Source organism: Anoplolepis gracilipes, chromosome 2 (assembly GCF_047496725.1).
Source record: "Anoplolepis gracilipes chromosome 2, ASM4749672v1, whole genome shotgun sequence".
NCBI lineage: Eukaryota > Metazoa > Arthropoda > Insecta > Hymenoptera > Formicidae > Anoplolepis > Anoplolepis gracilipes.
This window is the reverse complement of record NC_132971.1, coordinates 18,615,141-18,632,723: the sequence shown is the minus strand read 5'-3', so window position 1 is coordinate 18,632,723 and position 17,583 is coordinate 18,615,141. Positions and strand designations below refer to the sequence as shown.

Below are 17,583 nucleotides of genomic sequence, written 5' to 3'. Positions count from 1 at the left end.
AGCTTTGTTATTTTACTTTGTGAGATATAAAACATCGATTGCAAAATATGTGATAGTCTTAAGATATATGGTCTTTTTCTCTGCATATTGTCTGTATTTACTAAAATTAGGTGGCAGAGAAGTATTAATAATTAATTCGATAGAACTTGAAATGTATAGTGATTGTAGTTATCTAGCGTTATATAGCAATTTCTTTAAGTACCATTGCAACATTGATAAAGAATTCTAACATAAAATGAGATATAATTGAAATATATGGATATGAAAATAAGAAAAAAAATTTTATGCATATGGTTTATGAGTGCGTGTAGTATATAAGTTACCTCTTATAAGTTTATTCCATACAATTTTTTCTATAAGTTTTGTTAAACGAAATTTGTTAGACAGGTAATTTGTTCTACTCTTTATTATTAATCTTTTTGATACTAAGTTTTAATTATTAGTTCTTATATTTTCTATTTTTTCTTACAATTAATATTACTAATGGTATACTAACTCTATTAAAATAGTAGTAGGTACGTCAAGATAATTTGTAACAGTATATATCAACGATATTTCTATATTTATTATTAGAATAAAAATAAAATAGTGATATAGTTTTTTGCAGAACATCTTAAATTTTACAAACAAGCAAATTAGAAAATTGAGTGATTAAGAACCAAACGCAGATATTAGTGCGTTAATTTCGCAGAAAATAATTTTTTGTGATAGACTAAGAATATTATAACATATATATATAGAGCAAAAACTAGATTAATATTCGACAAATTATCGTTTTGTGTGTGACATTAGTGAGATTATTATGAAATATTCGTGAAAATGTTGCGCGTTTAAGTTTAATAAGTAGAAACGTTTTTTACAGTATCTTTGCAATAAATCTTTTTTTGACAAAATATAAATTTAAAATAATAAATAAGTTGAAATTTCCTCGCAATATCTAAGGTGTATTATATATATATATATTTTAGAAGGAAATATGTGCTTCTTAAAAGAGAAAACCAAAACATAAATTATATTTATTAGTTTATTTATTATATATTTCTCGATTTCTGTTGTAGATACTGATATAAAACGTTATTTTGCCTATCGAGTTTAAGCGCACAACATCATATCTCATCGTATACATGTAATAATTTCATCAAAGCATGTTTAATCTGAACCAGATATATACAGAATAAATGATAATTTTATTAATCTCGATTTATTTTCTTAATGTTCGTGAATTATGATTTTCTTAACAGAGAAAGAAATATATTGCATTTATATAATTATATTTTGAAAAATACGCACGCGACCTAGATTAAAACCGTATCAAGATGATTAATTAAAGCTAATTGATGATTCCATACATATGAGCACAATCTCTCAGTAACCCGTAGATTTTACCTGTTCGATCTCTTTACTTCTTATTATCGAATCTTTCAGAGATTTCAAGTGGAAGAATTTTATCTCTTGATAAGAGAAAGTTAGAACAAGACAATAAAACACAATAAAAAAGAGAAATATTAAGAAAATTCATATATACAAAAATAATACATAAAAGACGGATTGCCTTAAAATTAAACTAAGTTATAATTCAAAATTACATTTATATCATATACATATAAGGAAATGTGTGAGGTTAAAATCAATTAATTTTAATTCTCATATTTATAACAAAATCATTAATAGATATTTTTCGAAGTAAGTAATTGTTATATACGTGTATTTAATGTTTACAACTGCATACATAATATTTTTTGTGTTACATTAGTGGTCAGATAAAGATGATCATCAACATTATAACATCACAATTGCCCGACAATTATTTTGACTATAATTTATAACTTTAAGCTTTTGCTTTTGTAACAATATTACTTAAAAATAAAAAAAAAGAAAATAAAAATTACGTCTTTTTCGTATTAAGAATAATTCTTTTCAAACTTTCCTTAAATACAGGCATTTCAGATTTTTTTTAGCAAACTGTATCAGTATGTTTTACAAGTTGAAACAAAAAAAAATGTTGCATAAACTTAGACTTACAAATACTTACTTTATTAAAAATTGTAACAAAAATGAAATAAAACATAATAACGGACTTATATTCATATTATTAATATGATGTTACGTCAGAATAAGTCGCCAAGTCATCATAAATTAATAAAAAGGATTAATTAACACAATGGAGTAGATCAATTAAAACCAATACACGATAATTAGTGCTTCATGAAATTAAAATAAAGTTAGAATTCCAAGTTACATAAAATATATTAACGCTAAACGTTTTAGGTTTTTTTCAATTGCCCCGAAAGCAATAATAAACACATTACATCTAAAGTAACTACGAATATTAAAGCTTCATTAAATACACCAATCTGTTTAGGTTACATCTTATTACTCTTCAAACATTATTCGTATTGTAGTAAAGTAGGAGAATATAGTTGAGAGATACTGGAACATTTATCATATTAAAAATATACTTTCTTTTCTCGTTAAAAAGTTATATGTGCAAATTTTTTTTGGAAAAATATATACTTATATATGTAGACCGGTGTTGAAAGTAACAGGAGTAGGTTGTAACACGGCTGATAACTTTGTAAAGAAAAGAGATATCATTAAAACAAAACGAGTCAAATACTTGTTTACCAGTGTTACGCTGCCATTATTATAGTTGCTTCTAGTGCTACTCTATTAACGAGTGTTGTGTACGAGATAACTACACATCATGTGAGTAAATAAGTTTCAATGATATTTTTTTGGATTTATTTGTAAATTTTACACTTTATCAGCAATTATTTTTTCTTCATATCTTATGAGTTAATCGGTACACAAATATATGTTGCCATTTCATTATATTTTAAACGTTTTTAATATAAATACTTTAGTTTAGAATGTATCGTATTTTGGGGTTAGAAGTAATATGCCGTTGGGGTAAATTGTAACATGTTACAATTTACTCCAACACGAAATATTGTATGTATAAATCAACATACCTAATTAATTATGTAATTATGGGACATGAGCATTGTATTAAAAAATCTAATAAGGTTAATTTTGTGTGTTTTTAACTGCTACTCAGATGAGTCTTCGAGTGAAAACTAAAACAATTTATTTTAATTAATTATTTGCATTTAATTGATCTCATTAAGACGCTAATGTTATGTTGTGCTAAGTAAAAAGAAAACAATTTATGTTACGTTTATTACTGATTAAGAAATAATATTTATGTTATGTCAATTAAAGAAAAGACAATTTATGTTATGTTGATTATTTTTAATATGTTGAATATTATTAATTAAAGTTACTTTTAATTATTTGTTAGTTCTCATTTTATAATTCAGCTTGTATCTATTTGTGTTACAACTTACTCCAGCGTTGTTACTTTTAACCCCAAAGTCGGGGTAGAAAATAAACAACCCTGCTCGGTCATTTTGCATGGTCATAACATTTTTCTCAAAATATTTAATGACACATTATCGCTATCAAACTTATCCTAAATCTTTAACTTATCCGTATAAATAAACGTTAAATCTCTAACAAAAATATAGAATTTGTTTATTTCATCAAAACTAAAAAATGTTGCTTTCAACCCCGGTCTCTCCTACTTATTTTTTACTCATTATATAATCAATGCTGAAATGACTAGTGTTATGCAAATATATATAAATAATTTCCTATTTCAAATTTTTTTAGTGTAATAATTATTACTATAATTAAGCGTTCAATAGTAAAATTTAATTATTGTTTTATTTTGCTACAACGTAATTTAGAGTAAAATTTTTTCTTTTCTTTCTTTATATATATATAGAAAAAATTACTTCAAGTGATAACTTCTAAAATAACTTCTAAAAATTATATAATGATTAAATGATAATGTGTGCTATTGAATATTTCTAACTATTAAAATTGTTATCTCACCGATGCGTAATAATGTAAAGATAATGAAGGCAAGCCGCAAGGCAATGCAACAAGTATTGGTTTCTGGCTTCTCAGTATAATCATCTGTAAATTTTTCCGAAAATATTTGGATTCATCATACCAATTTGATTCAAAAACTATTTGTGCAATATTATTGCTCTGAAAAAAGGCATTTAGAAATAATAAAATTATGTATATATGATAACGTTGTTATTTATTAATATTTAACTTATCTCATATATGAACTCACTATGTGAATCAAATGTTCCGCTGCCCAGGCGTACATAAATACTTCTAGTAATGCACTGACTGTTAAAAAGGCACACTGGAACTTCAGTGCTAATGAAACTTTCTATTTAAACAAACGAGATAGAAAGAGAGAGTTATTATAAATAGAAATTTTGATAATATGATTTTAATAGAAGGACAATGTAAAACATTATAATTTAATATATTTATCAAAAAGCATACTTATATATTTAAAAAAAACATGTTTAAAAAATATACATATTATATGTATATAGATATGGCTAAACTTTATAATTTGATTATAAATCTACCATTACTATTTATATAAGTGCTTAGTAATTTATTATTTAACTTAATAATTATAACAATGTTATAACTCTTGATGGTTTTTAAATATTATTTTTGACGTATGGAATGGTGATAATTTTATGAAATGTACTTACTATAATAAAAATAAGGCCGGTTGTTATTAATGCTAAAGTACTGGAAAATATGGTTCCCAATGCAAAAGGACTAACTACCAGTGTTACTTCTTTTGCATACCTAAAATATTGTATTTTATAATTTTACCTTCCATGATGTTGTACTTACTTTCTCTAAACATTTAAAGGTAATAAAAATTTATTTTATTTTTTCAACAAATTGCTTTAGAGAACTACTAATATTTTACTCGAGTAATTGTTGATGTTTCTCAATACACTTCATAAAATCATAGATATTTGTAATTGTCCGTAAATCCTCAATCAACAATTTGAATCTTGCTGATGTCAACCAGAGCAAAAGGGCCATAAAAGTGTTTATACACAAATTTCCAGCTATGAACAGACCAATCACACATTGATGTATAAATGTAATAGCTCTTAACGGTTGACGAGACGCGTCGAATGGAAATTCAGCGGCTATCGGAAGTGGTTCGTCATGCAGGATAGGTCCTACAAGGAGGGCCAAAACGCTCATATAGAATGATATTGTACAAAAGCCGTAGAAATGGGCAAACTTATCAATGTAGTCTCGCTGAACAATCGCTTCTTCATGACCTTTGATCAGCGCGTAAATATTTTCCATTTTGAAAGTGACATACTGTAATTAATTGTATTATTTCAACTGGAGACGCACGCGCAAAAGGAATATGCGTTTCAAGAAATAATATTTATATTAGTTACTTGTAGTCGTCGATAAGTAGCTATGCGACATAGATTATTCCAGATTACATGACTACAAGGGAACAAACCCAATGTTGATTTTATGATAAACTCAGGATTATCCGGATTTTTTACAACGGCAAATATTAACGATGCCATTGCGGCTATAGTTAGTAATGCAATGACGTATTGGTATAATTTCATGTATAACACTTTACGTTTATTTGCGTTCTGCGATAGCGGCCAAAACCATATAACGAGTAGACTTAATTTTACAATAGCAATCACTTTTCTTAGTGGTATTTTTCTTTGCATGATTACGTACATAAGCTGCACACATATGAGTATATTGTAAGTAATGTTTAACTTAATGCAAATCTATCTCTCATATTGTCGAACAACGATATTCAAGAACGTGCGGTAAAATGTTAGAATTATATACAACGATATCTTATTAAGGAACTATACCATCCATAAATTTCTTTTTCATACATATGTTACATTATCTTAATATTTTTATAAAATATTTGCTAAAATGAGAACTAAGAAAGACTAAGATCGATACATAATGGGTGTAAGGCAATTATTTATAAATAAGAAAAATATTGATGCGTTGCTATAAACTAAATTGATAGCTTTGTTATTTTACTTTGTGAGATATAAAACATCGATTGCAAAATATGTGAGTCTTAAGATATATGGTCTTTTTCTCTGCATGTTGTCTGCAATTGATTAAAATTAGGTGAAAGAAGAATTAATAATTAATTCGATAGAACTTGAAATGTATAGCGATTGTAGCGTTGTATAGCAATTTCTTTAAGTATCATTGCAATATTGATGAAAGATTCTAACATGAAATAAGATATCATTGAAATATATGGATATAAAAATAAGAAAGAAATATTATGCATATGATCTGTGAGTGCGTGTGGTCTATAAGTTATCTCTTATAAGCTTATTCCATACAATTTTTTGTATAAGTTTTGTTAAACAAATTTTGTTAGCCAGGTAATTTGTTCTCTTCATTATTAATCTTAGTTTTTCATGCAAAATTTTAATTATTAGTTCTTATATTTTCTATTTTTTTTTAATTAGTTGAATATACCAATTATCTTGATTGTATATTAACCAAAAAAGTTTGATAAAAATTAAACGCAAATAGTAAAAATTTTATATATACACAGGGCAACAAAATTATCGCAACAAAAATTTATACCAAAATTTCACATAACTTCAGATAATCACAAATGTACGAAAAATTGTCGTATTTAAAAAAATTTTTTTTTATTTTGTAGGTTAAAGCTTCTGCTTTAAGAATCATTTGTCAGATTTTGAATTTTTCCTTCCTTCCTCCCGCCTTCTTCTCAAAAGTAAGGACGTGTTTTGTCTCGGAAAATTTGCACAGAGTGATGCACTTCACGGATTGAAATGAATTTTTTTTACATGTATTGTAATAATCATTGTAAAATTTGGACTTCTTTTGCAAATTATAAAAAAAGATCGATACGATTTTTTTTCGCGGACTTATGACATATCAAAGTGACCTATACATTTTTGTGCCTGTTACCCGCAATATTAGTATTATCCGATGCGCACCACGGGCAGGTTGCTGGACGGATTTTTCGCATCATGTGTATGTGTGTATGCTGTGCGTGTGTGTGTGTGTGTGTGTGTGCGTGTGCGTGTGTGTGTGTGCGTGTGTGTGTGTGTGTGTTGGAAAGGAATATTTGCGCTTAATTTTAAAAGTGTGTATTTCCGCCTCGTCTTCGGCACACGTTATACGCACACGCCTACAGAGCATACACACATACACATGAAATGAAAAATTTATCCAATACCTCCCTGTGGTGCGCATCGGATAATGCTAATGTTGTAGGTAACAGGCACAAAAATGTATAGTCACTTTAATACGTCGTAAGTTCGCGAAAAAAATCGTATCGATCTCAATTTTTTTTTAATTTGCAAGGAAAAGTCCAAATTTTACAATGAATATTATGATACTTGTGAAAAAAATTCATTCCACTCCGTGAAGTGCGTCAAACTGTGCAAATTTTCCGAGATAAAACACGTCCTTATTCTTTAGAAAAAGACAGGAGGGGGGGAAGGAAAAATTCGAAATCTGATAAATACTTCTTAATCAGTTAACTGCGTTCGACGTGTATACACGTCAATCCAAATCTTCGTTTTGGTGCGGTCGACGTGTATACACGTCGTGTAAAATAAAAAATTACTATTTGATATAAAAACTCAAAATTTCAGAAAGATGTAATACAAATGTCATTTAGTGGTATGTTTTCTTTATAATACCAGTAAGCCTGCTATAAATTAAAAAAAAATTAGGTTAAATAACTTTGAAAAATAAATTTTGCAGTTAACTGGTTAAAGTAGAGACTTTAACCTACACAAAATAAAAAAAAATTTTTTAAATACGACAATTTTTTGTGGAGTTGTGATTATCTGAAGTTATGTGAAATTTTGGTATACATTTTTGTTGCGATAATTTTGTTGCCTAGTGTTTATAATTAAACATAAGCTTTGTGATATTTTAATTTCATGTTTGTCACGTTAAAAAGTGAAAATATTTACACTTTAGCAAAAAGAGTAGACATTGCAAATTAAATGCATAGACATGATATATACGTAACGTAGACTACAAATAGAATAAGTATGCATGAATTTTTAAAATACTTTTATATCTATGATATTTGCAATATTTAATAATTGTAATAATAAATAAATATTTTTGTCTACACTGTTTTATATACAGGGTGTCTCAGCTGGAAGTGGCCATCCCCTTTTATCTTTTAAATTAAAAGAGACAGACCATAACAAATATATATGAAATTAAATGGATTGAACTAAACTTTATTGTGAGTATAGTGATATATTGATATATTGATTACAAAATTTATCTGTATTGAAGAACGGAGAGGTATGTAGAATTTTTTTATAATAATGTAGATATTTTGACATGATAAAAGTTGTAGCACTGTTTGAAACGAATACAACGATGTATAATTTAATGTAAATATTTTACATATTATACGAGATTTTCCGGCTTGAAATATCGCGGGCGACGTCTACCATTTCATTTTCGGCCTTGCGATATGGCCAACTTCTGATTCGTGCATTAGAAATTGACGTATGTCATGTCATTTTTTTACGTCAACTTCTCGATATTTTTTTTCAACTAATTGTAAGTATAATTTATAATAAATGTATTAAACATTTACTTAAATTATTTTTAAAAAATTATTTGTAAAAATGTTATTTGTTTATGATTTTATTAATATAAGGTTATACTAAATTCTAAATTGCATTTTTTGGATATTATATAAAAAGATTTGAATTTCTATTTAATAATTAGTTAGTAAGTGTTGTAAAATCAGTGTGGCTGAAGAAAACTTGAATAAAAAATGAAACTAGTTTTATAATCAAATAGTATAAGATTGTAGAGATTATTTAAAATATTTTACGTACAATACTTTACATATATTATACAATATGGACTCCTATGTTCTCAATAACTTGTATTAGACATAATATTTTCTTTTTCTATTCTATTTATATGCGTTAGAATGAAACCTCATGTACTCACTCTATATATCTATATATAATCCATGTTTTTAAAACGTTTTTCTCTTAATAATTCGAAATAATTGCCAAGTTTATAGGTAGTTACGTATTTTTTCTCTTAATTTATTTCTTACAAATATATTAGGAAAAAGTAGAAAATTGGCCAAATATTATCTAAATTAATTTGAAATTTTTATTTCATCTTAGCGAAATAATTAAGAGATAATGCATAACACTTACTGTTAACTGTTATCGGTTTTTGGCTTTTTTCTATAATAATTTGTAGATATTTCAGTTGATTTATAATACCAATTCGTATCAAATGCATACTGTGCGACCTGCTACTCTCTGAAAAAGATAAGAAATATTTAATAATACATTATTTAGCTATTTTTAACTTTAAAACTACTTTACTAATCAAATGTACTTTATTAATCAAACGTACTTTATTATAATCAAAAGTCCTGCTTACCACACATATAGGAGGACATAAGTTGGTGTCATTAGTTTGACTAATGCAAATAATATGAGTAAGACCACTCATTTCATGTACTAACTCTATTAAAAGCAATAAGAACATCAAGATGATTTGTAACAGCATATTAACGATACTTTTATATCTCTTATCAGAACAATACTGAAATAGTGATACAGTTTTTGCAGAACATCTTAAATTTTGACGCATTTTTTGACAACGATCAGCTCCATATTGGATATAAGATTAACTTTATGATAGAACTCATTTTTCTAACATTAATTTTCCTCACATAATTACTTCATTACGTATGTTATATCTCAAGTTATAAGAATATCGTAAATTTTATTATTAGAAAAGAAAGCACTTCTTCAAGAGTTATGTGATAGACTAAGAATATTAAAACAAGTGAATATAGAATAAAAACTAGATTAATACAAATGTTTCAAGTATATTTCGACAAATTATCGTTTTGCGTGTGACATTAGTAAAGTTATTATAAAATATTTAATGAGGGATTGTGTGTATGTTGCGTGTTTAAGTTTAATAAGTGAAAACGTTTTTTACAGTATCTGCAATAAATCTTTTTGACAAAATATAAATTTAAAATAATAAGTAAGTTAAAATTTCTTTACAATATCTAAAGTGTATTATATACATATTTTAGGAGGAAATATGTGCTTCTTATAAGAGAAAACCAAAATATAAATTATATTTATTAGGTTATTATATATTTCTCGATTCCTGTTGTAGGTACTGATATAAGATGCTTTTTCGCCTATCGAGTTTAAACGCACAACATCACATCTCATCGTATACATGTAATAATTTTATCGATGTATATTTAATGTGAAACAGAGAGCTGACAAGAATGTTATGTTACAATAAAACAATATATATGAGATTTTATAAATACACAATTATGTTAATACTTCCTACAATTACATTGTAAAAACATTTTTCTTAAAAAGATGTAATATAAAAAATATACAGAAAAGTATCGTTGACAGATATGGAAAAGTAATTAATAATAAAAAAAATAAATATGCGTAATTGTGTGCATATAGAGAATCTCATATTTTTTAAAATTTAAAATGAAAAACTCATTAAACTAAAAAAAGTTTATATAAATTTATCTAGAAATACATAGTTAGGAAGATAATAAGCTGAACTATTTCACATTACAATATTATCAATATTTTATCTCAAAATTATAAAAATTATATAAATTTATTTTGAAACTTGATATGAAACTTTTGAATTTCCTTTTCTTTATTAATATTGAGAATTATATAACAGAAAATTATATTTTCTAATGACAGAAATTTGAGGCTTTCGATAATTTTTATCGGTAAGACTACATCGCTTTTCTGGATTCTAGATTTTTATTTAATTTATTTATTTTTTACTTTTCATATTGTGAAAGTCTTATGTACATTTGATAATGTAGCAATTTTAATGATGCAAATTTTGGAAGAGGGAATATTTTGAATCTGTAAGTTGTTATATTTCAAAATTATTGTATGTTATAATTTTTATCTGTTGTGAATAATTAAAAGATTTTTATATTAATACAATAGATTTTTATATTAATACAATAGATATTACATATAGATAGAGTTTTACCTATCTTTCTGTGTATTAAGATAAGTAGGTAGGATAAAAGGTATATTTTTCTTTCTCACGCATGTATAATCGTGCAATCGCCGAAAGAAACGTACACGAATGTGCATAAGGGGAAAATTTGCTATCTCTTTATCTATATGCTATTTATTTTGGCATGCAGAAATTTAAGGCAAAAATAGGACGAAACTCTATTTGTATGTAATATATTTATGATTAATACGCATTTCTGCAGTTTATAATCATCTCATGATCAAGCTAGTTTTTATTCATGTAAAATGAACTATAATAATTTTAGACATGTATGAGATTTATTTTTATTAAGAGACAATGCAATTACCTTTTGAGCATTTGCATTTTTTTTTAATACCGCTGTTACTATTTTAAGCATACATTGATGCATGTAAGATAGTTTTTAGTTGATAATGAACAAATATATGAATAAGATAAGAAATGGTTCAGATCCGTTACGATCAGTATTACAATTAGAACTACTACTTTAATAAAATAGCGAATTAATATATAAATATGCACTATGCAATGTATTTATAATATACTTATTAATATGTATCATTGGTAATTATACATATATCTGTACTTAATTAATGCGGTATTTACTGATGTATGTTATAACAATATTAGATATTAACTTCACGTATATGTAAAAATGATTTTCTGAATATAATAAAATATAAAAATATGTATTATTAATATGAAAAATAGATAGAATGTATCACTGTTTTTCATAAATAATATTTAAATCTGTAATAAAAGTAACTTTATTTATAAGAATTTTAAAATCAAACAATATATAATTATTGGTTCAGAAATTTATGTTTATATAATAATGTATGTGATACAATATAAATTTCTTTCGTGTAAACATCAATTACTACAATGATTACATTGAATCTATACATTGTTTTTATTCGTCATCGTCTAGAAATGCTCGAAATGTTGTGAAAAAGGAGATTATAGTCGAACAGTACTGAAACATATAAGGACAAATATATGATAATTAAGTTTTCATTGTGTCAAGAAATATGAAAATTTTTATTAATAAAAATATGCATATATTTTTATATCTTTGTAGTTATAGTTTATGTTAGTTTATGTCAAATATTATTAAAACTTGTTAATAAAATATTAATATTTGATTGGAATCAATACGGATTGTATATGACAATAGCTAAATAATTGATGCTATCAATATGATAACTACGTTTGATCAATTCAATCAATTTGAAATCTTTCTCACCGATGCAAAATAATTAAGAGATAATGTGGGCATAAGACAAGCTATTGCAACCGTTATTGGTTTTTGACTTCTTCGTATAATAATTTGTATACATTTCTGTACTTTAATTGATTGATCGTACCAAGCTATATCGAACGCTGCCTGTGCGACATCTTGGCTCTGGAAAAATAATAAACATGAGTTAAATTATTTTATAATAATTTTTAGTAATAAGTATAACTTACTGTGTAAATTAACTGTTCTGCTGGCCATGTGTACGCAAATACTTCTGATAAACCGGTCAAAACTAAACCGATATTTTTTATTATTAATAGCTTAGATGGAGTCTGTTTCAAAAAAATATGATAAAATAGGTGAAATTTGGCATATCTTTATTTATGTTTTTTTTACATTAAAATTTTTGATTCGTTATTAATTGAATTATATTGTGTATACAAATGTTCCCAGAATGATTTTTCGTAGAACACATTAGCAGATCTACTTCTCGAACATCTATGAAACTCGGTAGAACAGACCTTCTTCTACACGTATAAAAATTTCAGGCAGCTCAGTGGTAGATTAAATACATTTTCTGATGTGTTGTAAAGGAAGGTCTGTTCTATCAAGTTCTAGTTGTTTGAGAAATAGCGTTACTATGTCTTACGAAAAATCACTTCAAAAACTTTTTGTACATACCTACTACATATATATAGGTATATTTCTTTTATGCGCAAATAAGTATAAACTATGTTTATAGTTAAACAATGTAAAATATCACAATGATTATTTAGGTGGTAACGACATTAAATAGAGAGAAGCAATAAAATAAAAGCAATAAAAATTTTAGAGTGAAAAATTGCTGCAACTAAATTGCTCTTAAATTATTGACAAAAATATAGGTAAATACAATATTTTTGTAATACATACACAGAAAAAAATAAATGTCAAATTAAAACTTATATACTCATATAAACGCGTTTGTTGTTTAATATATACTCAACAATTTATAATTTTCTTAGAAGAATTTAAAAATCTTAAATTTCAACAATATTATAATCATGTTTTAATATTATAATTATCATTTTAAAAATATAATAATTATTTTGACTCCAAGAAAATTATAATTTTTAATTTGAATATGTGTTATTTTTTATGCATTTTTTCCTCTCCATTCAAAAAAATTATTTTGAAATAACAAAAATATATTTTTATTTGTTGAACTATATAAAATGTCTTTATATAAGAAAATTTTTCTTGTTTAACGCAAAGTAATCTCATTTCAAAATTTATATTTTAAAATTAAAGACATTATCAAAATAAGAATATTCTTTTTTTCTGTATAATATAATTTTTATTTTACATTTGATAATGTGACTTAAGTGGTTGAAATAAAAATGATTGTTAAATTGTATTATATTAAAATGAGAATCTTTTCCATTATTATCTATATGTATATAACACTGTATACGATTTACAATATATCTTAAGTATAATTGATAACTTTAAAATATACATATATGTATATATATATATATATATATATATATATATATAAATACAAAGTTCTATAAAGGAATAATTTGCAAAAGAATTTATAAAAAAACAACTTTTTATTAACATAGTGTACTTACTGTAAGAAGCAAAATACCGAGTATTACCATGCTTGTTGTACTACAACATATAGTTGTTAGTGCAAAAGGACGAGCAGCAATAGCAGTTTCAGTTGCAAATCTAAATAAGTGTTAAACATTTAAAATTCACATTACTTAAATGATTTTTAACAAATCACATAATATAAGCAATAATATGACTTTTGATATACCCACATACACCAAGATTTTATATGTAAGATTTTTTCATTTATTTATAAAATATAATAATTAAACTTTATTGTTGGTTGTTTAAATTACAACATATGTATATTTCTTAAATATTTGAGAAATTTGCAACATGTACAGAAGTCATAGTGTTTGCAATTGTAAAAATGTAAAGTGGATGATATTCACTTGAGCAAATAGTGATGCTTTTTAATACATTTGACCAAATGAAAAACATCTGTGGTTTTCCGCAATTCATCTGTTAATATTTCAATTCTTGCGGATGCAAGCCAAAGCAAAAGAGCCATGAAAATATTGCTACTTAGTTGTCCTGCTACATATAATCCGGCCACAACTTGATGTATATAGATAATAGTTTTTAGCGGCTGATAAGATACATCGAATGGATATTCGGTTGTTAATGGAAACGGTTGATTCATTGTAATGGGTATAATAAAAGCGACTATCACCACAGACGTATAGACGTTTAATATAGATGCAGCATGAAATAAGATAAGTTTGTCAATGTATCGTTGAATAATTATATCTTCGTGTGGCTCAATTAATTTAGAAAAACGTATCATTTCAAAAGTAACATACTGCAAACAGTAATACATATTATTGATATAAAAGAGTATAGTAATAAAACGCTCTTGATTTCCTTACTAATTTGCATTTAAGTTTTTCGATACTAAATACATATAAATAGCACTTACTTGTATATGACGTTTATTAATTCTGTGACAGATGAAATTTCCAATAGTATGAGTAATGGCGCTTAGTTCAAAAATTAACTCTACTAAAACTATAAAATTATTAAGGTGGTTTATAATACTATATATTATTGGTATTTCTAAACACATTAATATAAAAATACATAAATAATGATATAGTTTTACGCAAGTTATTTTCAATTTTGTCGCGTCTTTTGATAGTGGCCAACCCCAAATTGGAAACAAACTTAATTTTACAACAAAAATAATTTTTTTTAACATCAATTTTCCTCGCATGACTATAGGATACTTTGTATCTTATATACTTGTATGATATCGTAAAAATTAATTAATTATTATTTAAAATAGACACTTTTCCAGAAAAACCGTTATAAATAGTCAAAAGACATGTAGCGATAACAGATATGTATGTAGGTAAGAGAAAATTTATGTAAGTATATTATATATTGTAACACAATATGTTCCGTTTCGCATAGTTATGATATATACATCGATAAAATTATTATGTGATGAGAGATGGTGCTGCGCGTCTAGATTTAATAAATAAAAATTTCTTTCCTAGCATACAATAATGGTCAATAAAATATAAACAAAATAAAAAACTGAATAACAGCTATGATATCTAAAAGTATACTATGTATTTCCGTATTCTAAATATTACAGGAAAATGAAACCATAGATTCTCATAAATTATCTATCATTTTTTTATAGATTTTTTTTGTCTTGGTGTAGATATTACAATAAAGTGTAAAGTCTGCTTATAAGTGCCACAAGGCGTTCTCCCTTATAACTGAGCGTGTACTATCCCTCGCACCATATCTCTTCCATATTTTATAATTTAATACACATACCTCATGTGAAACGAACATGTGTATTAAGGTCTATTACACTGAATGTTATACAGCATTTCTAACAATTGTTGAGTTTTGTTTATGTAATATATTCGTGAGGTGCTGTGCATTTTCTGAGAGAAGGAAAAATTGTAATTCTACAGATAAGTTAAACGTTATAATGTGCTAAAAGAAACTTACTAAGTTGGAATAATATCCATACAATATTTTAATAAAAAAGTGTATTTTTTAAAGACTATCAAAAATTACAAATAGATTTCATTATACATATAAGGTAAACAGATTTAATTTAGTCAGTAAATGTTCTAATTAATTTATTGGATTTTAATTTTAATTTTACTAGCTTTAAAAAATTTTCATAAATATAATAAATATAATTAAAATATTATACATATAACATAAAATATTAACATAAAATATATATATATATATATATATATATATATATATATATATATATAATTGTGTTAAAGAAGGATATATTAAATTAAGGATAGAAATATCATTAACTTAATATATGGCTTAAAACTTAATTTTTTTAATATATTTTTACGTTTTTGTTAAAATTATATATGATAGTTTTTCAAAAACATTATTTTTTATATCTGAATACAAAAATAAGAATTATTCATGGAATGTACATATCCATATTGTATGCAACAAGTTTTTTAGATATTTAGACAAAACTTTTATGTGGAATATAAAAAAGTAATTAATAATAATTGGTGGTTGGAGCATAAAGATAATAATATTATTACAGTAAAAAAATTGTGCAGAAAAGTAATAACTATATTTTGTAACTAATATTGAGTACATGTGGCGAAGAAAAACAAAACTTGAGTGACATTCGTCCAGTTGATACTAATTTACAATGCGCATACATACGTTTCTATCTCCGCTGAGATTTTCTTCAATACAAAATAAGCTTGAATGAAATGACACGGTGTATGATGAACATTAGTATATGACGTAAAATGTGGTAGATTATTGTTCGATTCTCATGTAGCAAATAACTTGAAGGATTCGTTCACACTGATTTTTGAATTCTGCGGTCCGTCATCCCGCCATCTCCATAGACAGTATTGACTACCAGTAATATAAATATGTATTTTTTGTTCAATGTTGTGGTAATAATAGGTATGTTAATATTGTTAATTAACCACTTACTTGAAACTGTCTATTATCCTCGAGAAACGAATTGACATAATGTTTTGGTGACCGTGTCAAATTGTTAATATAATGTAAATTCGTAATATAAACACAATATATGTATATGAGACCGAGATTGACGATCTTGTTATTTATTATCATGTGTTGTTTTAATAAAAATTAAAGAATAGTATAGTAATTACAAAGTTTAAAACTGTTTGAGCTTCGCTCTTGCTCCGAGTTTGGTCGTGTCCGACTTGTCGAGTTCAAGTATGATTCTCGTGCGTGATGAAATGGGATTTTCGATCGTTCCGAAATTTGGGAGTGCCGTCCAAACTATTGTGCGTTTTTACTTTTGCATGGTTCAAAATATTGCGCGATTTAAACCAATTAAAAAAAATGTATTGCGCGTATAAAACAATAATTCCTTACAACCGTGACATCTAAAAGGAGGAGGAAGCCTAAGAGAGAGATCCTGCACCGGCGGAACAACTCTAGGGTAAATATTATTTATATATTATTACTTGTGATTAATTATTATAAATTCCTTACACCAGTTTAATTCGGTCCATTTATTTAAATAATTAACAAGAAAACAAGAGAAACTTAGAGATGAAGAGTTTTAATCTCATAAATCTTATAAAAGTTTCTATTTAAAAAAATAGTTCTTTTTTTTAATTTTGAGAATTATTCCATATTTATATACATGCTTATTATTGTACGCACCGAATATAAAATTTTGATGAGTACAATAATAAATTCTTGAATATTAATTACAATATTTTAAGCATTGTTATAATTTAGACTTTATATTTGTATGTTATAAACAACGT

General features: G+C 25.6%; 2 protein-coding genes across 2 annotated transcripts; both read right to left on the bottom strand.

Annotated features, from left to right (window-relative positions):
- Window positions 1–1,777: 1,777 nt before the first annotated feature.
- LOC140676554 (odorant receptor 13a-like) lies at window positions 1,778–5,723 on the bottom strand. The gene is made up of 6 exons (XM_072911719.1): window positions 5,310–5,723; window positions 4,817–5,226; window positions 4,590–4,689; window positions 4,148–4,249; window positions 3,898–4,056; window positions 1,778–2,430 (listed from the first exon to the last, which is right to left on the bottom strand). The coding sequence occupies exons 1-6, from the start codon at window positions 5,613–5,615 to the stop codon at window positions 2,374–2,376; spliced, it is 1,134 nt and encodes a 377-aa protein (XP_072767820.1). The 5' UTR covers window positions 5,616–5,723; the 3' UTR covers window positions 1,778–2,373.
- A 6,100-nt stretch (window positions 5,724–11,823) lies between these two features.
- Window positions 11,824–15,182, bottom strand: LOC140662880 (uncharacterized). Its single transcript, XM_072886566.1, has 6 exons — window positions 14,733–15,182; window positions 14,206–14,615; window positions 13,831–13,930; window positions 12,445–12,546; window positions 12,221–12,379; window positions 11,824–11,950 (listed from the first exon to the last, which is right to left on the bottom strand). Exons 1-6 carry the CDS (start codon window positions 15,024–15,026, stop codon window positions 11,888–11,890), a joined length of 1,128 nt encoding a protein of 375 aa, XP_072742667.1. The 5' UTR covers window positions 15,027–15,182; the 3' UTR covers window positions 11,824–11,887.
- Between the last annotated feature and the right edge of the window lie 2,401 nt (window positions 15,183–17,583).